The sequence below is a fragment of the Lathyrus oleraceus genome, chromosome 2 (genome assembly GCF_024323335.1).
Source record: "Lathyrus oleraceus cultivar Zhongwan6 chromosome 2, CAAS_Psat_ZW6_1.0, whole genome shotgun sequence".
Classification (NCBI taxonomy): Eukaryota; Viridiplantae; Streptophyta; class Magnoliopsida; order Fabales; family Fabaceae; genus Lathyrus; species Lathyrus oleraceus.
In genome coordinates, this window is record NC_066580.1 from 8,181,982 (window position 1) to 8,206,856 (window position 24,875).

Sequence of the window (24,875 nt, forward strand, 5' to 3'; positions counted from 1 at the left end):
GTATGAGATAATGGATTTCATCTATGATATCTGCAAGAGATGTGTACTCGGTAAGCTTAAAGTTTCCCCAGGGAGTTCCGTTGGAGTAGGAAACATTTGTGACATACCAGTTGATGTATATTTGTGACATTTGAGACATTTTTAGTTTGTGTGAAATAAGGAACAATGGCACCTTAATTTATAGAAGTTGTAGACAATTATGGACCATTCAAAACCTGACATGCTTATTTCAGAGATATATGTCTGGTTCTACACCATATTATCTTGTTCCAGAGATGCATCTCTGAAACCTCTCCTGAACAGGTTTTAAAACATAACCTTTCAAACATAACCTTTTTTTAAAAGAGCAAATGTTTGCACGGGGAAGATAAAAAATGCATTAATGAGCAAATGTTGAATATATTACACTTCATTTATATTGAGACACAATTACATACACTTATTTGTCCGACTAAACAAGGTATGAGATAATGGATTTCATCTATAATATCTGCAAGAGATGTGTACTCGGTAAGCTTAAAGTTTCCCCAGGGAGTTCCGTTGGAGTAGGAAACATTTGTGAAATACCAGTTGATGTATATTTGTGACATTTGAGACATTTTTAGTTTGTGTGAAATAAGGAACAATGGCACCTTAATTTATAGAAGTTGTAGACAATTATGGACCATTCAAAACCTGACATGCTTATTTCAGAGATATATGTCTGGTTCTGCATCATATTATCTTGTTCGAGAGATGCATCTCTGAAACCTCTCCTGAACAAGTTTTAAAACAGAACCTTTCAAACATAACCTTTTTTTAAAAGAACAAATGTTTGCACTGGAAAGATAAAAAATGCATTAATGAACAAATGTTGAATATATTGCACTTCATTTATATTGAGACACAATTACATACACTTATTTTTCCGACTAAACAAGAAATTAAAATGAATCGAAACTTAGGTCTCCGACTAAATCTATGGTTGGTACCCCCTTTGACTTTTGTGCATTTGATTCTCTTTCAATGTTGCTCAATTTCTCAAACTCTTGCATCATTTTCATAAAATGATTCGCCCAAGTATTGGCTTTTGTTGTTGAATGAGTCGCCCACTCCGGTGATGTAAGTGGTATAGGTCATCTCGGTTTCAAGTAAACTTGAAAAAATATTGTGATTTTGAAAGCCACTCATTACACATAATACGATCATTTCGATTTTGAGGTGGGGCGGTACACAATGGGAAAAAGGTTTTTGAAAAACTGTGTCATGTAAGATCAATACACACCATATCATACGCACATGCTATAAGGTGACCCATTTCAGGGAAGTGCATTCATTTTGCCATCGGTGTCGGTCCGCTAAGGCAAGAGACAAAAGACTCATAAACTTCATCGAAGTGTTCTTTCTTTTTCCGTATAGTTGTCTGTATGAATCTTTATGAGTCCTTAACTATTGGGTAAGTTGATGGCAGGGCAAATGTATGATTATCTTCTCCTTTACCGAATAAATTTGAAACAGCTCGATATCCATAATTATCATCCCCCTTAACATTTACGAACCGCTCGATGTATTTGTGCATAAAAACGGGCATCTCATCAATGAATGGAATTTTTGGTGGAGGCGGCGTAGGAGGTGGTTTGCTAATGCGAGCCTCTTTGACAACATTTTTTTGAGATTTTGGAGTTGGTGAGTCGGAAAAAACTTTGTCAACATGTTCAAAAATATGAAGGAGACAGTGTAGTAGAATTTTCATTCAGTGTAGGCTTGGTTTTCTTCGGAGCATCTTTTGTTTTTATCGGTTGAGAGGGTGGTTTCAAGTCGGTGTTTTCTGGATAGACAATCTTCCTCAATTGTTCTTTTATGTATAATTTTATGTTGTCATCAACTTTCAAAAATCTATCTTGTATCACTTCCCATTCGATCAAATATAAATATCTGATTTACCTTCTTTCATGACACTTCTGTCATCAAACCTAAGCCTCTTCCAATTCGTACAAACCTCATCCGTTCCTATCGGGGTACCAAGTTTCGCCTTTTTTTGCAATAACACAAGCACATGAGAGACCATATGGTTCATCCACACTTTGCATTATCATAACATACATTATCATCTTGTTTAGCCTCATGAAAAATATAATTCAGACCCGCTCGAGATATATTATCGTCCAACTGAGAATAAAGATTGTTGTCTTTAAATCTGTGTTTTAAAACTGTGATGCTCCAACCAAATTATGTTTGTATCTCATTATGTTATTTTTGAATCATTTGGTTCACGGAGTCTCAATCTCTACTCAAATCATCCCTTACTATTTCCCAATCAATTTTTCATAGTAGCATGGGCAAACTCAACTCTCTTAGTTGTTGTATTTCTAAGGTGTCTAACCTTATCAATCCACGCACAAACAATTTTCTCCTTCACCTGGTCAAGAATTGTGCTTTCAATATACTTCAACAAATCAGAATATTTTTCACACACTTTTCTGAGATGCATAACAGAATCGACATATAGTTCTTTTGTGGAAGAATTTACTATACGATTTCATGCATCCATTAGTTTTTCCACAACCACACTCGCCTTCACCATTTTCTATCTTAAGACTCTATTTGTTTCGTCCCTTCCGTGGGTTTAACCCTACTTCTCACATTCTTTGTTATGTGATACCTACAAAGTAATGCATTAGAAGTAGGAAAATCCTTTACAACTGAATTTATCAAGGCAGTATCACGGTCGATAACAATCACTTTAGGCATCTCACCTTGGTCCTTCAACAGTGTCTGACACATCTCTAAGGCCCAAGTAGCATTCTCCTCTTTTTCATTCTCTAGAAATGCAAACCCAACAGAATATGTCTTCTCAATTTAGATAACACCAATCATCTCCAATAATGGAAGTTTATACTTGTTGGTCTTATAGGTTGAATCAAGTATGAGCACAGTAGGAAACGTGTTAAACAACTTAATGGAATCAAAAATGGTACAAAATATATCTCTAACAGTAACTCCATCCTCGCAAGTTTGGTACCTAGACACGTAACTATTATCATCCAACAATTTTAAGAGTTGTTGCATTTCAGTTATATCCTCCCTAAGCGCCTTGCTAGTTTGGTACCGAATATTATACACTTGCTTGATATTTTATATATATTTGAGTCTTTTTCGTTTCAATGTTGTAAGTATATTTTTTGGTTGAACCAAATTCAATGTCATGTCAGTAACGCATTCCTTCTCTTTTGGCATGAGCCAACAGACACTAGGATGGTCGGCTAATTTTTCATACAAATGATGGTTATGCAAACCACATATGACATTACGTCTCCAGGTTTTGTTTGCCAATATGTAACCACGCACCTCAAAGGGACACTCACACTTTATCGAACCAGTGTCGTCTCTTTTAAAATTTCGAAGAGGAGTTCTATATTTCTCACTTCTTTCGCATGTCATTGTCACAAAAGCGCATCTTTTATCTGAACCATTGTCTGACTTTCCGATAACCATACCAAATCCAACCTTGGAGGCCTCCATACGAATCCATTGAAGCATTTGATTACGAAATTCAAACATTTGCTCATTTTTAAATTGGTTGCCAACATCTATCGCCTTCACAACACCTTGGACATTCGAAGAAACAACTTGTTTGAAAAAAACATTGGAATGCATCAATGTCTAATGAAAACAATTAGAACATAACAGTTTATAAGCGCCATTGTTGGAAACAGAATTGGAAAATAAACACAGACTACTTCCAAAAATGCATCTCGGAAAAAGTTCATACTTGTTCCAGAGATACATTTTCGGACAAGACACACATTTTTCCAGACAAAGAACAAGATTAATGTGAACAATGCAGTGTGAAATAAAGGATCTTTACCTGAAATTCTAACTTTTTTTACTTCCTTTGATGTGATGAACCACAAGATAGGAGATTTGGAGTGAAAATATGGATTGAGAATGAATGAGTTTTGGTGAGGGTTTGTAGAAGAAAACAACAATGGCAACAATGATTGTATGATCATTCAGTTGTGTCTTTTATCAGATTATTCCGGAGATGCATATTCGAAAATATCTGACATATAAAGGTGACAAAATATTTTATCCCGCACAATCTTTTGGAGATACATCTCTGAAAAATCTATTGAACTGATCAATTATGAAGTATATTTTTTAAAATATATCAGAGATGCATCTCCGAAATTAAAAAACAACTCAATTTATATGGCGCAACTCAGAATGACATGTATTGAATGTGTATTTGGTTTGTCCGAAAATACATCTCCAAAAATTAAGTAAATTTTAAATTTTTCATGTGGAGTGTAAGAAACATATAGGCAACTTTAGTTACTTTGAATTTTTTTATTCATTTTGTTTTGTGGAGCAACATAGATACAACAAACATAAAAAAAATGTTTGAATAACGCTCTATTCTTTCTTTCAATGGAAAAAATATTTAATAAAATAGTGAAATCTATGTATATATTATTCAATAAAATAGTAAATACTAGAAAAGAATATTACTAAACTATTCACAACAAAACACATATCGAGTAGGAATGCTGATTGTGGCACATTTGGGTTCGTAGAAGATCGACATGTTGGAATACGTTCACCAAGGCCAGAGGATTTAAAAATGATAAGAATGTGCTGTGTGCTTTATTGTTGCATATTGAAGTACGAGTAGCAGTAGAAATGCTTCACTTATTAAATATTCTCCATTATTGCTTGCAAAACACTTTTAATATTCATTAATTTTCCTATATATAAGTGACTATTATACTAGTTTGAACACAACCACAGTCACAAAAATAATTTAATAATAATTTGGAGACATGGACCTTTCACTCATACAAATGGGTGGCACTGGTTATAATCAGTGGTCACATATACAGTGACTTTGCATGTAAGCTTCCACTATTAAACATTATTATGAGTGCTCAGTGGGTCACTGACTTTGCATCATGGTTTTAATTTATGATCTTCATGTCATGTCTTTTCCATTGTTTCTTTTCTTTTGTGCATACTCGTTTGTTTTACACTAAAAACAAAACTCTGTAATAGCAAAATAGAAAAATACTAAAGGTTGAAAATCCTTCCAATAGGGTTCTGAACAAATGTGAATACAAAGGCAACAACTTCACATATATAATAGTATTCATTAAACTAGACATATAGTTGAAACTAGTATTGATCAGTTATATACATATTTTTCAGGTGTAACCAAGAGACTGCATAATGATGGCACAACAAAAGCCAACACAAAATATTCAAAACACTGGCTTGTGTCTCGTATAGCTTCTATGGATGTTAAGATTAACATGTTACACCAATTTCTGCTCTACAAAATGTACAAAATATATAACTAGTCAAAAGGTATACTTGGATAAACGTCGAGTCATCAGTCATGCTTCAACTTCTTTGCCACTAGTATGAGTTTCATCATTTTCAGAATCCTCTTCATCTTCATCAGCTAGTTTTGTTAGCTCTTCCTGAATCATAGTCATTAGAGATGCCTTTCTTGGGGTGAGATCCGTATCGAATTGCTTACCTGAACAATGATCAGCAATTGTGTTGGTCATATAAAATTAGCCTAAAATCTCATTATTATTTTCATGAATTCTATGATTTCCTTCTATCTCCAAAATTCTCATTTACTGATATATAATGGGACATTGTTCTTAAAGCCATAAAAGTTACTTTGATCTTAAACCAAGGACAAACAGGTAATAATAGCAAATTATGCATACCGAGTAGCTTCAGAATGTCCGTAAATGTCGCCTGCAAAAGAGAAGAAAATTTTATACTTTGGAACAGAAAACCTTAACTAGGGAGAGGCATAATTAAGATTAAAACCAAAACATTAGGAAGAATGATCAACACAACAGCAATCTTAATCTTAGTTCTATAAATTCCACTAGTAGTGATGAATGAATTAAACAACTTTCGGAGATAATGAAACTTCATACCGTATTGAAGTCAACTTGTTTGAAAATATCACATATTGCATTACGTAACTGATCATCACTGGGTTTTGACTTCTCTTTGTTTTTGCCTTTTCTTTTAGTAACCTTCTCTGCTTGACAAATACAAAAAGATTCATTTAAAAGATGTTAAGCTAATAGGAAAAGTTAACATGTTCATTCTAAAGAATTCAATGAGCGCCTTAAACAGAAAATGATAGATTATTTCACTAATTGCTACAACATGAAAGAACGTAGAGTTCACGATGCCTACCTGTATTGTCTTTGGAGGAAGACTTGGTGAGAGTTGAGGTTTTCTGTTTTTCATTTTTCTTCTTCCTTGAAAAGACCTTTGGACTTACCTCACTAATATCATCATCGGACTCGGAGTGTGTGGACAGTGATTTGTTAGTTCTTTTTCGTGGTGTGCGGGGTTTTTTCTGAAATGTTGTTTCCTTTGCTTTGCCTTTGGCCGCGGATTCTTTCTCTCTGGAAAATGTTTTATTTATTTTACTCACTTTCTTCACATCTTCAGATTCATTATCGGAATCACTTTTATCTTCACTTTCAGATTTCTGAGGCCTTTCATCCTCAGATCTGTCAGGAAAACCTTTTTCATTTTCCTCTTCTTTCTCAGAATCACTTTCTGTGTCAGTTGTAGTCTTTCTCTCCTCTTCTTCCGAAGAATCTTCATTTTTCTTCCGACTCTGAAAATCCATAAAGGTTAGAAAGCCAAATTTATTGGTTTCATGGTTTTAAAGCACTTTACCACGTCTAGTATATATCTAAAATTACATTTTAAATTTCAGAAGTTAAAAACATGAAATCTCACCTTAGCAGAGCGTTTTGACGTTGATGCTCCAGATCTCGATGAACCTTGCTTTGTTATGCGCTTGCGCTTTTTTCCTTTAATAGACTGATAATAAGGAAAACATAAATATGAATAGTTGCACCAGAAACACCCGTCTTGTGTTAAAGCAGACTATAATAATAACACACTAGTGGGAAAAGATTGATAAGAAGAGGTTATTATTATAAACCTTTTCTTGTTCTTCAAGCAATACAGCCCTTGTCACATGAGGGGCAACCAAAAAGTTTATTAGCTTTGCAATAATATCTTCCTGCATATGTAGAAGATTAATAGCATGAGAAATTAACACGTTAAATCAACGACAACATCAAGGACTGCATTGACAATTCCCCTGATGCACACAATGTACTCAAGCATGAAATGTGTCAACCGGGCTAAACCAACAAACCTTCCTAGTATTTGCCTTTGCAACTTGTATGTCAAGCACATCACAGACATCCAGCAACTTCTCTTTATTACACTTGTCAAATTTTTCTTTTACTTTAATCATTTGCTTTTCCTGCAGTAAAAACATTTGGTTTTAGAAGCTTAGGCATAAAAGCAAGAATTCATTTTGTTATATATAACTTGGTTGCCAGTTACAAGCATACCTCATTTTCATACCATACAAAACCAGAGAACCTTGATATGTTTTTCTTAACCACAGGTGCCTGTGAATTACACAGCAAAACATTAGTTAAATAGAAGCAAAATAATATCTGTTTGACCTGTTAATTTCATTATTCCATGTAAGTGTAACCTTTTAACAGTCTAAGGATGAACTCTCCTATAACATTAACTATATATGTTAACAGAAAACAAGTGGTGAAAAATATCAGTAATGAAAAACTTTGATTGTTCGAGAAGTAGGATATTATACCTTTCCTCTCCTACAAAAGAGGATTGTATGGAGAAATTTTAAAGTATCATCAACCTTCCTTCTAGATAATTTAAATGCCACTGAAAAATAAAATGCAAGAGTTATAAAGTTAGCTGTTCTGAAGAACCTCAACGTGTATCTGCGGCATAAAGTGCATTATTGACAGGAAAAGTAATAAAAGAGAAATCATAGATCATAATGGAAAGAAGAATTTGAACAAATAGAACACTATACCATTGGGTATATCTTTTAAATGCATACCACTACCCTGCAAAGCGAAAGAAATATTGTTAACAAAATAAGTTTCAATATAATAGCTCACAATTAGGGCTTACAATGAATCTGGAATGAATACCTCGTCAATAAAAAATTCTTTGGATACATCTCTCTCATATGATTCTACCAACCTCTCAACTGATTTCCTTTCACGTACAGGACGATTGGTTGCACTTGTACTTGCAGGAGTCCTTGGCTCTGTCTCTTTCACCTGCTCCTCATGGACGTTTCGTCTCCTGCGCTTTTTTAATCCTTTCTCAACTTCCATGTCTTCAAACTCATCTTCATTTGACTTATAGTCAACTTTATCATTAACATCCTCCTCCTCTTCTTGACTTTCCACCTTTTCACTGCTTTCACCTTTGTCTTTGGGGTCCTTTATTTTCTTTTTAACCTTCTCCACATTGCCCTTTCCTCTCCCACGCTTTTTCGATACTTTCTCAACTATAATATCTTCTTCAGTTGACTTATTGCCAACCTTAACCTTATCATTCTCCTCTTTTTCTTGACCTTTTTCCTTTTTACCGCTCTCATCTTTGTCTTCAGGGATATCCTCAGCCTTTTCTTGACCTTTATCCTTTTCACCACTCTCATCTTTGTCTTCAGGGACATCCTCTTCTTCCATGACATCTAATGCTGGTTTCTTAGCTTCAACACTTTCTTTTTCTTCTTTACTATCAGTACTTTCCTTAACATCAGTTTCTTCCCCCAATTTGTCATCCTCAAACCCATCATCATCTTTCTTATTCATTTTTGTTTCATTCACAAAATCATCTTTCTTATCATCTTCTGATTCTTTCAAGCCAACATCTTTTTTATCATCTTTTATTTCCTCCCCAACATTAAGCTTCTTATCCTCTTTCAATTCTTCCCCTTCATCGGCTTTCTTATCCTCTTTTAATCCTTCCCCTTCATCAACTTTCTTATCCTCTTTAAAGCCTTCCCTTTCATCAACTTTCTTATCATCTTTTAATTCTTCCTCTTCATTGACTTTCTTATCCTCTTTAAACTTTTCCCCTTCATCAACTTTCTCATCCTCTTTTATTTCTTCCCCATCACCAACTATGTTCTCATCAGTTACAATAACATCACCATCATCAGCTTTCTTATCCTCTTCCACTTCTAGTTCTTCCTCCCCATCAGCTTTCTTATCAACTTCCGTTTCTTTTATATCATCCTCCAAGATTTTACCTCCTTCAGATTTCAAGTCCTCCTTATCACCCATGTCATCTAAAGTTTTATCTGGCATGATATTGTCATTTGAGTCAGTTTTGGAAACTGTATTAACTGATTCTTCCTCACTCATACCGATCCGATCCGATCTTATCTATACTAAATCTATAAATTACTTCTTCCTGCACACTATTTGCACTTCACTTGTTTCTTCGAATCTAACAACTTATGTCTGTCAACGTATCCCAAAAAATAAGCCATAAGAAAACTCTAGTTTAAGAACATCATCAACATGCAAAAACAAAAATGGACCACAATTCCAATAAGCTTCAAAAAGATATTAGTAAGCAAAACAATAGAACACAGATTATCCATACAAATGAATTTTTTTCCTAAAATGGAAGATGTTTCAAACAGGTCCAATAAATGAAAATGTCCAACTGCTATCCCAACTGAAAAACCAAAATATATCCATTGACATGACAAGTTGCCAAAAAAATTACAATAAAAGCTTTAAAATAGACCCCATCATTTAACAAATGCAGTCTACAAACAATAAAAACAAGATAAACAGCACCCTCCAACTGTTAAGACTTCTGATGGAGCCTAAACAATGGTGGATCATTACATTGAACTCCACAAACCACTCCACCTCCCCATCAAGTCAGAACTAGACTTTGTTACCACAGTTGGGACTTCCGAGGAAGCCTACAACACTCAAGTAGATCATCACATTGGATTAAAAGCAAACACACAAGTGAATTTGGTCACCACATTGTCACCCAAAATCATATAGATCCTCTTGCTTATATGTTGCTTCAACACTTTTTTCTTTTTACTTTTGCATCCAACGAGACTTCTATCTTACACTTATCACACCAACACAAGCTAGGGTGTAGGAATAACTGAGCTATGAAAAAAACAAAACAAAAAACTATGTGTGTTTGGTTTTGAGGTGAAGAAAATTGATTTTGAGTGAACTAATTTTATTAAATTGATTCCGGTTAAAAGTGAGTTGAAGGTAAATTGATTTATGTTTGAATAAATTCTGAAAAAGTGAGTTGAAGGTAAATTGATTTATGTTATGATACATTTCTGAAAAAGTGAGTTGAAGGTAAATTGATTTATGTTTTGATACATTTCTAAAAAGTGAGTTGAACAATAAATTTCAGTGTAAGACCCTGTCTAGACTCAAAAGCTATAAATCCTAACTTCAAGAAGAATCAATTCTAGAAAGCATAATCAATTCTATTCGAGAGCAACCAAACCAAACATGTGAAAATCAATTCTACACAATCAATTCTAGGAGCTCCAAACGTGACACCAAACATACACCAGTTGAATTTTGCACTACTTCCCAACAAAATCAAAAGATCAAGCACATGCAAAAAAACAAGGACAACCATAGTTCAACAAAAAAAAACTCAACAACACAACACATTAATGGTCAAAAATCAAACTCTACGCTGCATCAAGTACATAAGAACCACCCAGCACTCAAACAAAACAAAAAATAGGGTTCAATAGCATCGCAAACAATCAAATCAAAACCATACAATTTTCCATTTTTTTCTCAACAGTGATCACCAAAAGTTTCAAACAACAATGAACTTGATAAAACAGGAAGATTCAAACTTTGAATTGAAGAGAACATCTAAAGAGTGAAAAAAAGAGGAAGAAACTTACTAGTTGAGAAGTGAAAAGAGAAGATGGTAAAAAAGCTTTGGATTTTTCTACCTCGTTCTGAAAGGGGCTATTTCTGGCTATTTATATTTTAAAATTCGGACTTCAAAAGCGGATTTTAAATGGAAAATTAAAATATCGACGGTGGAGATATGATCTTCATGGATACGTGCAAGATTAATCGTTGATTTCCTTTTCTTTTTATATGAGAAATTCATTCTTTCCTTTGATTTTTTTTTCTATGACTAAAGTTTTATTTTATTTTTTTATTTAATCTATTATTTTAAAAATTATATTTTTGATTATTTTTTAATTTTTGTGTTGAATTTTAATCTTAAATAATGACTAAAATTCAATACAAAACTTTAAAAAACCAAAATTATAATTTTTAAAATAGAATAAAAAAACAAAATAGATAAACCAAAATGGTAATTAAATCTTTTTTTTATATGATGAATTTATTCTTTTTATTTTTGTTTTATTGTTGTGTGCAAATTTTGATTTATTTATTTTATTTTTATGTGATTGCATGTAATAATAGAGTAATTAGTATTAGATTATATTGGTATACAGAATAAGAATGATTAGCAATTTTTTGGTTGGAATATGATAATTGTTTACTAAAAATATGTATGATCGTTATGATAAAATTGGTAAGCATCCAAATTATGTTTAACTATCTAAACTAAGAATTTCATGTTTTTAACAACGTACAAGCTTATTAAGTTATTAGTCATGCCACACCAAAAAAAAAAGAAATTAGTCATGCTAAATTCTAATTTAGTAATTAATAAATATATGACATTTAAACATTTTTTTATTACCGACAATTTAGAGAAGAATGTTTAATAATAATTAAGTAATTTGTTATATATCTTTTTGTTGATCTTAAGTTCACATCACTCCGACTACGAGGTATTATTTGTTTTAGGTGTAAGAACCATCACGATTTTGTCTTTTAAAAAAGGTGTCTCGTTCTGTACGGATCGACAACGGTGACGACTCTTTGTACTCATTATGAAGTTCTTTCGTTGGTGAATTAGGAGTGATGTCGAGTCTAATGTCATCAGTCACGTCCACCTTATAGCAACGATGTCTTCCATGATGGGATAGTGACAAAGTGCACATTAAACAATTCTTCTATCGGTTTGTTCTCTGATCGGCTTTAACAGATTTATCATATAGCATTGATGAGTAATGAGATTGATGGACGCCCGATTATGTTAGTCTTTCGTGGTGAACTTTAGTTGTGGAAAGTCCTTTTTACGTGGTGATTTTCCTCCGACCTTATCAACAATGAGAATCTGACGACATGGTTTATAGTCAAAAGATTTGAAGGAATTTTAATTGAGACAACAAAGATTATCTTCTTCATCTTAGCGTTCTACCATAACAAACTGACTTTTGGATCAGACAATATCTGATCGTGGAAATCACGAGAATCGGAAGTCGACTCCATAGACAGTGTCATTGTTCCATATCTGAACCATAGTAGTCATTGGGCTTGGCTTTAGAACAATAAATGGACTTTCTTTTATTGGGCTTTTGGTCGAGCCAAAACAATGTATATCGTAAATTTGAAAGTAAAGAAAAAAAGGGGATTTCTTATGGCATCCTATATATTTTTTAGGCATCACACGAAAATACTAAAATGTTCCCCAGTTTTCGGAGTGACGCCCTATAGAAAAAAAGGGGATTTTCTATGGCATCCATTCTGAGTGACGCCCTATAAGTTGTTGTTTTTTTTATTTCGAAGATGCATCTTCGGAATTTTTAGAAATATATTCATAATTGATCAGCCTGGTGGAAATTATGGAGATGCATCTTCAATGAAGATCGAGTATCGTTCACGGTCGATTAACAACGGAGGGAAGATTGAGTTCAGCAACTTTGAGCTCAAGACGGATGCAAATGTAAGGGGTATATAGAATATATTTTTGTGTGGTACTTAAGAAACATATAAGGTGCCATAAGAAATCCCTAGAAAAATTGATCTGGGTCTTTTTCAAGTCCAATGAAAAAGGCTTAATACCAACCGTTGAATGGAAATGCACACCGAACATGAGAACCCTCATCTCAACCGAGGACACGTGATCACAACCTCTGTCATATCTCCCTTCGTTATTGAGGTTTTTCTTGAATGATATGGCAATTAAGTGTTTTGTTATTTCATTAAAAAAATGATAGTTATAAGCAATATGTCTTATTGATAGATTGCCATAATATAATAAAGTGGATTTAATATGAGATAATTTGGGGTCATTAGAAGATAAGAGAGTCATTGAAACTAAAAAAATCGTGGAAGTCATGACCCTATACTCAACTTTCGTTGAAGATTTGAAAACATTTGCTTGTTTATTTTATTTCCATGGTATTATATAGTCATTTAAGAAGTTGCAAAATCTTAAAGTTGATTTGTATGTATTAGGACACCTAATCCAGGAAAAAAAATGAATTGTTGAGAAGATGAAGTTAGGAAGAAATCATTTTTATGATGAAATTCTTTTAAGGCATTTGAGTAATTGAATGACACATTGATGGTTTTGATAAATGGAATGGTCATGTATTAATTTAGTTGGTGAACGCAATAGTTTGTATTTAGTCAGAGTGTTGGTGATGTAAATTAACTTGCAAATAAGTCTTTTATAAAAAATATAAAATAGTAGTAATTGGTCAACTTTCTTAGAGAGTTAGATGTTTTTGTGTATACAAGTGTTTTGTTGGTTCAAAAAGGAAAGAACACAATTTCATGTAAAATGTCTAAAGCACACTTTCTTTTGTGAAATATCTCAGGTCTATGATGAGTAATGAAGTTGAAATTAAATTACGAACATGAACTACGATTAATAAGAGTAATGTGAATGGGATCATAAAAGGATAAAAATCTGAAAATCAAAATTAGTATTTTCATTATGAGATGTAAGAGGGTATATTTGAATACATGTTTGTAAAAATGACATTTAATTAACTAAAAATATCTCGAGTAAGTAAATAAAGAAAAACATATCCTTTTAAACATGATTTAAAACCAAGAAAAGTAATTTTTCTATTTTTATAGTCAAGTTATGATGTATGATTAAATAATATTGTGGAGAATGATAAGCAATTAAATCCTTTAAATCATTGGAAATGGATGATATGTTATAAAGTAACTCAAAATTGTGGGTTTTATGATTTCAAACACACATAGATAATTTATTTATAATGAAAGGTGTGGCATATAGAAAAGGCCTAAATAAATTAGAAAGTTTAAATATAAGAGGAAAGTTTTGGTGACCATTCTATAGATGACTATGTTTTATCTCAATTGTTGAATTTTGTTGAGATGTTTCTTTACAAGAAGTTTGGTGCAATATTTCTATATACATTAAAATCAATAGCATTATCACTTCGAATGATTTTAGTTTTTAAAGAGAATTTGGTAGATACAAAATTGATAAAGTGTTGAAGTTTTGCCCAAAATTTCATTTAGATTGCATAAAAAAAATCCAAGAAAATATAAGATCATCAAGAAAAAAAACACTTAAATTCATGTATAAAAAACACTTAAACCTGATTGATTTCTTTAACTAGAACCAATAGTTCTCTACTTATCCAAATATGAGGTTCTACTAAATCATTTTATATAATCTTAACAAAACGTTGTATAATATAGAATTAAATTAAAGGTGAAATATAAGATGCATTATCTTGTTAAATTTTACGAGTCCACTCTTAATGTAAGAGTTCTAAGTGTCATACTTATCCAAGTGATATAATTAATCACTGAATTTTATCATTTAATATTATTTACTTCATCTATGACTATGTGTAAGATATATGCATCTTGCACATATAGGAACTCCTTATAGTGTACTATAAGTTATGTGTTTTCACACTTAGTTCCAACTACAATATAATTCCTTCTTTATTACATGCAATATTTAATTATCAAAAGTATAATTACTTATGCATTAACATCCCTCTAAGGATTTTCCATCACAATCGATATTATTCAAGATTTTTGGCTAAACACAATCCTACTTAATTTAAGGTTTTCGAGCAATTTAGAAAAATTATATACTGAGTCGATTCATAAACATTTGGGAATTAATACACTAAGTTAGTAACTTCTTGATCATACTAGGAATATGCTTATTAGGTTCGACTTTAATCATAAGTGAAGGTTTTAGATTAAAGTCTGTGTTTTTTCTGGTAATTTGGTTGTGTTGGTTAATGGCTCCCAAATTCAAGAGATTAATATCCAAATAGGATTGAAGCAAGGAGACCCTCTAGCTCTTTTCCCATCTCTCTCTCTCTCTCTCTCTCTCTCTCTCTCTCTCTCTCTCTCTCTCTCTCTCTCTCTCTCTCTCTCTCTCTCTCTCTCTCTCGTTGTTGAAGGTCTCAGTAGGTTGATTAAGAAGGCCTCCGAGTTGAGTCTTTTTTCAGGTTTAAAGTTGGTCCCTCCAACTTGAAGGTCTCCCATCTTTAGTACGCTGATGATACCTTAATTGTGATTGATCCTTCGGTTGAAAATTGTGGACTATCAAGGCGATCTTGATGGGGTTCAAGCTTGCTTTGAGTCTGGGGTTAATTTTCATAAGAGTAGATTGATTGGGATTAATGTTGATCTAGTCTTCATAGGTATGTTAGCTCAAGGGGTTGAGTTATTCTCCTGGAGTATGTCCTTAATGTTATTCTTGTTTCTTTTCTTTTCTTTTCTTAAAATGTTTGTGAAAGTGTGGAAGAAGTTAGTCAGGATTCAGAGAATGTTCCTTTGGGATGTGCAAAAGGGAACTCCAAATTTCCTGGGTTAGTTGGTATGATGTTTACAAATCTAAAATATATAGGGGGTTAATCATTAAAGACATTTAACTGATTAGTCTGGCTCTCTTAGCCAAAGGGAGATTGAGGCTTTTTTTTGTGCTTCTGATCTTTGGTTTGGTATCGTTTCTACCAGGTATGGTGCATCCTGTGTCTATTCTTTGAGAGGCGAAAGGTTCTCAGGGCTCCATTTCATTTCCTCGTGGTGGAAAGGTGTGTCCCTTCTTGGATCCAAAAAAAGCGATCATCCTAATTGGTTTGCGGCAGGGTTACTTAAGCTTTTTGGGAAGACCCTTGGATAGGGAACATCCTCTTAAGATTAGGTTTTAAAGACTCTTCATCATCTCCAAATTTTAGGATGGATCAGCAGGTGAGATGGGAAGGTGGGAAGAGAGAATAGTTTTTTGGGATCTTAGATGGATGAGAGGTCTTTCTTCGTTTATGAAGAACCTTTGGTCTCTGAGTTCTTCACAGCTCTCGGAGTTTTTTAGGTTTTTGAGGAGAACAACATGTGGATCTTGAGTTATTCTACAGATGGTTTGTTCTTAGTGGCGTTTGATTATCAAGTCCAAATAGGTATGAGTCATTCCTTTAAAGCCTCTATAACTAGTGTTTATCGTTCACTGCCCCTTATTTGGGATAGCTGGAATCCCTCTAAGGTGGTAGTTTTTTTCTGGCAACTCCTTCTAGATAGGTTTCCGCCTAGAAAAAAAACATATTAAAGCAGAAGGTCATTATGGATCTAGAGGGGAACTCTTGCATCTTGAATCAGTCTTTCATCTATTTATTACGTCGCCTACCTTATAGTATCGGATATAAGATATTTAGGTGGTCAGGAGTGTATTGGCTCTTGCTAGGGATCGTAGATTTGTTTTTGATTTTTTTTCTCTTTAGGTTCTAAAGCTAAGCTAAGGAGTGTGTATCTTTTGATTTGCCATGTTGTGATGTGGACTATTTGGTCAATGTGTAATGATAAAAAAAAATTGTGGTAAGTCAACAAATGTGAAAGAGATGGAACATAAAAGTATTTTTTGGCTTGGTTGTTTTCTTAACAAGTCTTCGTTGATCTGGACCTCCTTCTTTAATTAATTTCAGAACCCTATCATGTGTCTGAACCAAGAGCAAATCAAGAGTTCTGACCTATTTTAGAGGTGTTCGATGGTCTCTGGTGTTGCTATGTTGTCTTCTAGTCTGTTTATGGTTAGTCTGGTGGTTTAAACTTTATACAGGTCTATGTTGGGTGGTGTTTTGCCGTGTGGGCTCTCTCTAAATTTTTTGGTGTTTCTTGGGTTGTGCTTGTGCTTTTGTTTTTGGTGTTTCTTGGGTTGTGCTTGTGCTTGTGTTTTTGCTGGTTTAGTATTTGTCTGTTTTTATGTTTCCTTGGCACTCCTTAAACTATTTGACTTTGTTGTTCCTTATGCTATTTAACTTTGTTGTTTGTTGAAAGGTTATTTCTCACTGCAGACAAATGTTAGAACTATTCTAATTTAGCAACAACAACCTTCTCATTTCTCTGTCTTTCTTTCTTCTTTTAATTTCTAATTCTATGTGAAAAAAAAATTATATGAATTCTGGTTGAGAAGATGAAAATGTGAAGAATAAAAGGTTAATATGATAGACGTAACATTGCTAAAATCGATTAACAGTGTAAGCATTCCAAAAAAAAATGATAGAAATGAGGGGGAAAATAATCTAAAAGTGTAGAAAAGGAGGTGTCAAATATTAAGAATGAAGCAAGATGATATTTTTGGTGGTTTTTAAGTTTTATAATTTGAATATTAGATTGATATTGATACTAACTAAAGAAAGGTTCATAATTAATGAGAAAAAAATTGGTGCAAAACACATTCCAAAGAGTGAGTTACTTAAAAGCAAATTCAAATGACTATATAACCTTGCAAATTATAGAGTGAACTTACAAATTAGGCTGCAGAAGCAACATTTTCCTTACTTAAGACAAAATGCTGCAAAATGCATTTTACAAAAAGACTCAACTGAACACCAAACAAGTTCTACAGTTTCATGGTTAAGCTAGACTAATTTTCAAAATGCATTGATTCAACTCTACATTTTATTATTCTAGAAGCTTTGATCCGTTACTAATAATACTATTAACATATTTAGTACAAAAAGTTTTAAAATTTAATTAATGAATCATACATTCATACTTAAAAGTGGCAAGAGATGGTTAATATTGATGAGTGTTTGTGTAATTTTAGGGCTTCTGTCTAGAAAGGTGTTGCTCTGTTTGTGAACTTAAACCTTGGGGGATTGGTTCCACCACAAGTGGAATGTTTACCTTACTGAAAGCTTGCTTATACTCAATTTACACCAGTAGCCTTAGGCCTGGTGGTATAGCAAAGTATCCTCCATCAAGGAGACATGCTGACCAATTCTGGATTCAAGTGTCATCACGCGATGAGGGACCAGTTAAATGAAGATGCAAGGCAGCAAATAACACTTAAATAAGAGCTCCGCAGGAGAACTGCCCATCTATAGTTTAACGACAGGTTCGTAAAAAAGGGAACTTAGAGGTCCTAATTCAAGGGCTTATATTATTGGACCCCGATTCAAGAGGGAGTTGTGGGCGTATCTGACTTGAACCCAGAAACAAGATGCTTGCTGTTACTGCAGTCTCTTGGGCACACAACGTTCCACCTACGATCTTCAATGGTGAAGTTGTTGTCCTCGACGCAAAATCGTCCGGTGCACAGTCTCTTCGGCAACTCCCTTTGATATGGGTATAATTGTCTTTGCGAATTCCTCTGATGACATCCTTGGAATATCACAAACCAAAGGAAGTAGATGTGATGTCTCAGGAAATCAACACAAACTTGAAGATGAGAGAACAATTGAATTTGTGATTCTAAATAGAGTGCCCGCAGCTTCCAACAAATTTTCTCCAAGAAAATCTAGTACTGTTTTTAGTTTTTTGCATGCCATTCCCTCACATTCGGACAGATCTTCCCAATTTGGCGAGGAGCGTAAGTCTAAATTGCCAAAGACTCAGCAACAATATAGAACCATGTGATGGATGTGGCGGGAAGAGGATTATTCATTGGAGTGGATCTTAACGATAGAGGTTTGTCGCTTGTATCAGGCTTTGGGGTAGGGGAAGAACTGGAGTATAGTGGAGTTTTTGTCAAAACCTTGGTTAATCAACAAAGATTGCAGAAAATGAAGCTGGCTGTTGGAGGTGTTTGTGGTTTTGCAAAGGGATAGACCATTGAAGTTTAAAACTCTTGGGTTGAAATTGAAGTTTGAATTTGGTTTACATGATATGGATCACACAGCATCCGCCACTTCAATACTGAGGGACGAATTCTTGCATCCTCTATCCAATGTAGTGCCTGCATCAGAATTTGCTTGATTTTCCATGTAATTGATTGCAATGTGAAATACTAGGAAAATGAAAATACACATTCATGACTGAATATTCATGAATAACAAAAGTCTCTACAAGACTTGCGTAAGTGGCATTGGAGACACAGCACCAAAGTCATGAAGTTTAATTCTCCGCGTATCACCTCAACTTAACTAAGTATGCGCAAGAGAGGTGGAAAGAGAGGCCGAGAGAGACTTACCTCGAAATACTTCCTCCAATTTCAAGATGATAAAAGGTTTTTCAAATTGAAGTTAACGTCAGCACCTGATGTCAACATTTGGAAGAATTAACTCTACACATGAAAAAATAAAATTTTATAAGTCGGAAAGAGATGTCTAGATGTGGGAAACCATATTTAATGTGTTTATTAACATTAACTTCATAAATATCAGAAAGAAGATTCAACATACAAATCTTCAACATAGTTTCAATCTTTCCACATTTTTCTAAAGAATTCAGAACAGATTTAAACAACCAGATGAAATTACAGGAAGTGAGGGCTCCATGTACAGGATGGTATCCAGCCGCCCTAATGTGCAGTTAAAAATTATTTTTCCAGCTGCATCGTTGGCATCAAGCATTGCAGTACCGGTATATGTAACCACATCTGGACTGCTACCAGATGATTCCATCAATTTCAATGTAAACTCTGCTTTTAAGATTTGACCCTAAAACATTATCACAAATAAAAAACAAAAATGTTCAGGAAAAGAAACTTAAGTCTCACATGAATGCAACATTGAAATGAACCCTAACCAAGGCACTTACTTGTTTGATATAGGCACATGTTACAGATGAGTAGACCTTTTTGGACATAGGAAGTTTGAGATGCATCATTTCTTCCATACAAGATAAGGCTTCTCCATATTTTGACACCTTATAACAGCCGCTTATCAAGACGGTGTAAGTAACAGAGTCGGATTTTATTTTTTTCTTCCTCTAAGGTTTATACAAGTCTATATCTGTGTCCTCTTACAGTAAATCTGATAGTACACAGTACAAACAGACAATGATATAAGCATATCATTATATTGAGGGAACTAGTTTGTTTATATTCATCAAGGAGATATAAGGTTAGTTTGGTTGTTAGAATAGAGGATTTTAAGTAGTGGAATGAGTAAGGAAACTGAGGGTTCTGTCTCCACCCATGATATAACACTATCGTATTCTAACATAGTACATGTCATTCCAAAATAAAAAAGAGACAACACTGTAAGAAGTTTCTTACACACCAAGAAGCATCCCAAAGAGTTTATTTGGGCTTACATGATACAGCAACATACACTCATACTTTCAAAAAAAAAAACTCAGAGAAATAGCTTACAGGATATTCATAAAGTGGTTTATGAACAAGTGTTTAATTACACTCTCTAAAATAGTTTATTGAATAAGAGTTTAATTCTATTGTTTGTCCAAGCACACTTGAAAATTCTCAATAACTAAAATCTACAAAAAATTGTGAGTAAACAATTAGGATTACATGGTCTTACCATTATCAGCATGTGTTTATTTAACTTCTCTGCCCTGGATACCTAACTTTGACTTCTTGCCTCTTGGATGTAATACGAACCTGTTTTTCGTACACTTGTTTTTTTGGACATATCCTTTTAAATTTACTTTCCCTTTTCATTTCTCTCTTCCTTGTCCATCCCATTTTTTACTTTCTTTCTCTTCTTTTCTCTCTTCCCTTCTTATCTCCCATTCATGGGTCGTCGGACAATCTATATCCAAAGTAATATTACCAAAATGGTAAAGTTCGGTAATGTATAATGGTGTGTATCATTTGCTAGCCTTCGAGTTGTTGAACTCTACTACTCAAGTCTAAGGATACAATTTGGGCTTCCCGCAGCATTCCCTCCTCTCTAAGCCCGGATATTAGCTCATAGCACAAGCGGTCATTTAAAATGAAACCAGTATCGAACATTTTTCTATACCAAAAATACGCACCATTGAAATCTTTCAAGTCACAATGTCCCTTAACCAAAATTTTATATGTATCAGTTTTTGGAACCAGGCCCTTTGCCTTCATATCATCAAACAGATGCTTTATTTCTGATACCCTTCTATCTCTAAGGTGTGCTAGAATCAAGCAGTTGTAAGTCACCTTGTCAGAATCAACTCCCTGATCAACCATTTCTTGGTGCAAAGACATTGCTTTCAGAACATTTCCATCTTCAGCATAACCATAAATCATTTCATTATATACAGCTCGGTCTGGAATTAAGTCCATTCCTAACATTTCTTGAAACATTTTCTCCATTGTCACAACACCTTCTTTCCTGCATGAGTTGATCAAAGGATGAAAAGTCCCAATTGAAGGTTTTATACCCACTTTCTTCATATTATCGTACAATTCGAGGCATTTCTTGGGGTTTCCTGACATTGCATATCCGGACATTAAAGAATTGTATGTAATCACATCTGGATTATATCCCTTGCTGATCATCTGGAGAAACAGATTCTCAGCTTCTGCTAACCTTCCATTTTTCCCGATTCCATGTATCAGTGTATTGTATGTCACAAGAGTTGCATCTATTCCATTTTTTATCATTTCATCAAAAAATCTGAAGGCATCTTTCAGTTTACTCAATGAGCAACTAGCTTCAATGAGCATATTATATATTTCTACATTTGGAGAAACCCCACGACCTACCATATCCCCAAGCACAATCTCAGCATCAAGAAGCTTACGATCTTTGCACAGACAGTTTATCAGAGAACCATAGCTTATGACATTAGGCTTTATCCCTTTCTTCTCCATTTCCTCAAGAATCTCAAAACACCTAACAAAATCACACGCCATACCATAACCATTAACCAAAGTGTTATAAGTCTCAACAGTGGGAGAAACACCCTTCTCCATCATCTTCTTAACCCATCTCTCTGCCTGGTCCAACTCCCCAGTTTCACAAAACTTGTTAATCAGGGTATTGAAGGTGACATAACTAGGCCTCAACCCTCGTTTTTCCATTTCTTCAACCGTCAATATCGCTATATTCAAGTCACCCTCTTGGCAATAAGCATTCACCAGTATGTTATATGATACCTGACTTGGAACAACCCCATTATCTTCTAGCTTTGCCAAAACCTCTTTAGCCTTTTCAACCCTCCCTACCCTGCACAATCCATTCAACAAAACACTATAAGTACGCTCATCAACCCGTGTTAAACTTCCATCTAGCAAGCCATTTTCATTTGCACAAACAAAATTATCATCAAATAAAAGACTCGAAAACCCCTTAGGCAAAAAACCATTCCCCTCCATCTCCAACAACACACTCCTTGCGTCTTCCAATCTCCCCAAACCACAAAGACCGCTTAACAAGCAATTGTAAGTAACAACATTTGGCTCCGAATATGGAGCCTTCATCCTATCTCTCAAGCTAAAAGCTTCCTCTATTTCACCCACCTTACAATACCCATCAATTAGCGTATTATAAGTCACCGTATTAGGAACAACACTTCTATCAATCATTTCATCAAACATCTTCCGTGCATCCTTAATTCTCTTCCCTTTACACAACCCACCCAATATCAAATTATACACATAAACAAAAGGACGAATCCCATCTTTCTCCATTGAATTAATCAACTCAAACCCCTTATTCAAATCCTTCATCATAACAGCAGAATGAACAGCTTTTTTGTACGAAAAAGCATCAGGCCGAATACCCGATTCAACAACGTCATTAAAAAGAGCAAGAGCTTTTTCGAACTGGTGTGAATGAACAAGGGTTTGGAGAAGACAGTTAACGAAACAAATGGGAAGGACAAAGCCATCATTTTTCATGGAATAGAATAATTCCATGACTCGGTTGATTGTTTTGGGATTCGAACAAAAGGGTAAGAGGGTTTCTAGAAAGATGGGTTTGGATATGAGGGAGTGAATTTGAGAAGGAAATGAGTAAGGGGCGTTGGAGAGAAGAAGCGATTTGAAGATAGTTTGTGCAGGCTTTGTGCGGCCATGGTCTGCTAATGACTGAAGGTGTTGAAAGGTTTGAAGCCATTGTTGTTGATTTTGGGGAAATGTGAGTGATTGGGAACAAAATGAGGAAATGGAAATTCTGAGGTGGGGATTGGGAAGAAGATGAAGAACGGAGCGTCTTCTCAAAAACATCGTTTTTACAGATTATGGATATTGAAAAAGCTTGACGGCGGCGATCTCTATTTAACGGTGGTGTCAGTTCGGCGTAGGTGGTGGTGATGGTGGCGGTGGTGTTGTTGTAACAGAAAAACGCGACGGTGAAATGAACAATTGAAGTGCATGTTTAGTGACAATAACAGTCAAGTATTTAAATAAAGTATTATGTGTAATTGATTAAATTAAAAAATATATATTATTACATGATAGAATTTTATTTTTATTTTGAGGAAAGGGATGATGCGTATAAATTTATTTTACAGGGTCAATCAACAACGATCATGTATTCCGTCAAATTAGATTGAAAATTTTAAAATACTGGTATGATAGGGTAAAATGATATATTTCTATTGGATGACGGTGTAAAAATTTTATTTTATAATTTAATATTAGTTGATTATAATTTAGTGTATATTTAAATTTAATTCAATCAAATTAAATTTTTTCTTGAGTAAGCTTTTTGTAAGTTTTTCTTTGATTGATATGAAATTATTTTGTAATGCCCTAATCTTCTAAACTATCAAGTGATTAGTGACGGATTAAGTTAGTTAATAAAAATGATTAAGATCGAAGAAATTCAGGGGCATCATAAAAGAATTAGAGTTAAGTTCAACGGTAAAAGTGTCATTTCTCTAAATCATTATATAACGCTTAATGTGAGTCATTTCTCTCACTTTCATCTTGAGTTTTTCACTTTTGCAATCAGATTTTGAGAGAAGATTTGGAGTAGATAGAAAAGGGATAGGCAAAATTGAGAGGGAGAATGGAGAAATTTTTCATCAACCAAGTGCATATGTTGAATTTCTAGCTTTCTTGCAGAGGAAGACTAAGGCAAAGGTTTGATCACCATTTTAGCTCTTTCATCACCTCAAAGTCAGAATTTCATCTAGCTTAATGGTGGAGTTTCATTAGATTTTGATCATGGATATAATCAAAATTAGGGCAATGCATGAGGGACAATCAGATAACTTGATCAATGTGTCTTTTGCTTGATATCTCTCCATATGTGTTGCTTGATCATGTTTGTTTTTCTTCATGAAACTTACATGTTGTGTGTTTTGGTTGTCTCAAAGATGTGGTTGATGCACTTTTTACCTTTAATTAAGATTGAGACTAGGATAACATGAAAACCCTATTTGATGTGCATGATTGATCCATGATAATGCATGTACCTTGTTATAATTCATGTAATTGATTGCTTGATGGTAAATTCCATTGAATTGTGCCTTGTAATGTGCAATTGATTTTATTTTCGTGTACCAATATGTTGAATTCCATTGGACTGGTTTTTGGCACATTGTAAGAGGAAGAACACAAAGAGAGAAAACCCCTTTTTTGGGGCTCTACTATGACCCATAGTAGCTTATACGGGGGACCGTAGCAACTCTCCAAAAAATGTATGGGATGTGACTCTCTCCTTCTACGGGCACTTGTAGTAGTCCCATGACTTTTCCTTTTTCTTGTGTTTTCTTAGGTCCCTAGTTGGTCCATGTGCAGTACATTTCCCTTGTTGGATTATGAATGATATAGCGGGGCTAAACCACTCGATAGCACTCAATACACCACTTAGTAAATGTGTGAGCAAGAATATATGTGGTGTGTGTAATTAAAAAGTATAAATTAAGATCAAGGATCTTCCAAGTTGAGAATCGAATGAGTGAAACCCTAATGGCACAACTAATGTTGTGGCCTTTTTTCTGTAAATGAGTATATTTCTCCTTAAATTTGTGATTAGGAAATAATATGAGATTCAT

General features: G+C 34.1%; 2 protein-coding genes across 5 annotated transcripts; both read right to left on the bottom strand.

The window, feature by feature from the left end:
* Window positions 1–5,087: 5,087 nt before the first annotated feature.
* On the bottom strand, window positions 5,088–10,931 carry LOC127117584 (DEK domain-containing chromatin-associated protein 3). Its single transcript, XM_051047647.1, has 12 exons — window positions 10,796–10,931; window positions 8,016–9,341; window positions 7,895–7,928; window positions 7,661–7,740; window positions 7,392–7,451; window positions 7,190–7,300; window positions 6,971–7,051; window positions 6,763–6,846; window positions 6,205–6,637; window positions 5,937–6,043; window positions 5,718–5,748; window positions 5,088–5,518 (listed from the first exon to the last, which is right to left on the bottom strand). The coding sequence occupies exons 2-12, from the start codon at window positions 9,240–9,242 to the stop codon at window positions 5,373–5,375; spliced, it is 2,394 nt and encodes a 797-aa protein (XP_050903604.1). The 5' UTR covers window positions 9,243–9,341; window positions 10,796–10,931; the 3' UTR covers window positions 5,088–5,372.
* Window positions 10,932–17,460: 6,529 nt separating this feature from the next.
* Window positions 17,461–23,257, bottom strand: LOC127117585 (pentatricopeptide repeat-containing protein At5g12100, mitochondrial). Of its 4 annotated transcripts, XM_051047648.1 has the most exons (5): window positions 20,471–23,257; window positions 19,749–19,963; window positions 19,469–19,648; window positions 19,180–19,272; window positions 17,461–18,945 (listed from the first exon to the last, which is right to left on the bottom strand). In XM_051047648.1, exon 1 carries the CDS (start codon window positions 23,095–23,097, stop codon window positions 20,767–20,769), a length of 2,331 nt encoding a protein of 776 aa, XP_050903605.1. In that variant the 5' UTR covers window positions 23,098–23,257; the 3' UTR covers window positions 17,461–18,945; window positions 19,180–19,272; window positions 19,469–19,648; window positions 19,749–19,963; window positions 20,471–20,766. The 4 variants fall into 4 exon arrangements, with proteins under 4 accessions (XP_050903605.1, XP_050903607.1, XP_050903606.1 ...); XM_051047650.1 differs by lacking the exon at window positions 19,749–19,963 and having other exon boundaries at window positions 19,469–19,592; XM_051047649.1 differs by lacking the exon at window positions 19,749–19,963.
* Between the last annotated feature and the right edge of the window lie 1,618 nt (window positions 23,258–24,875).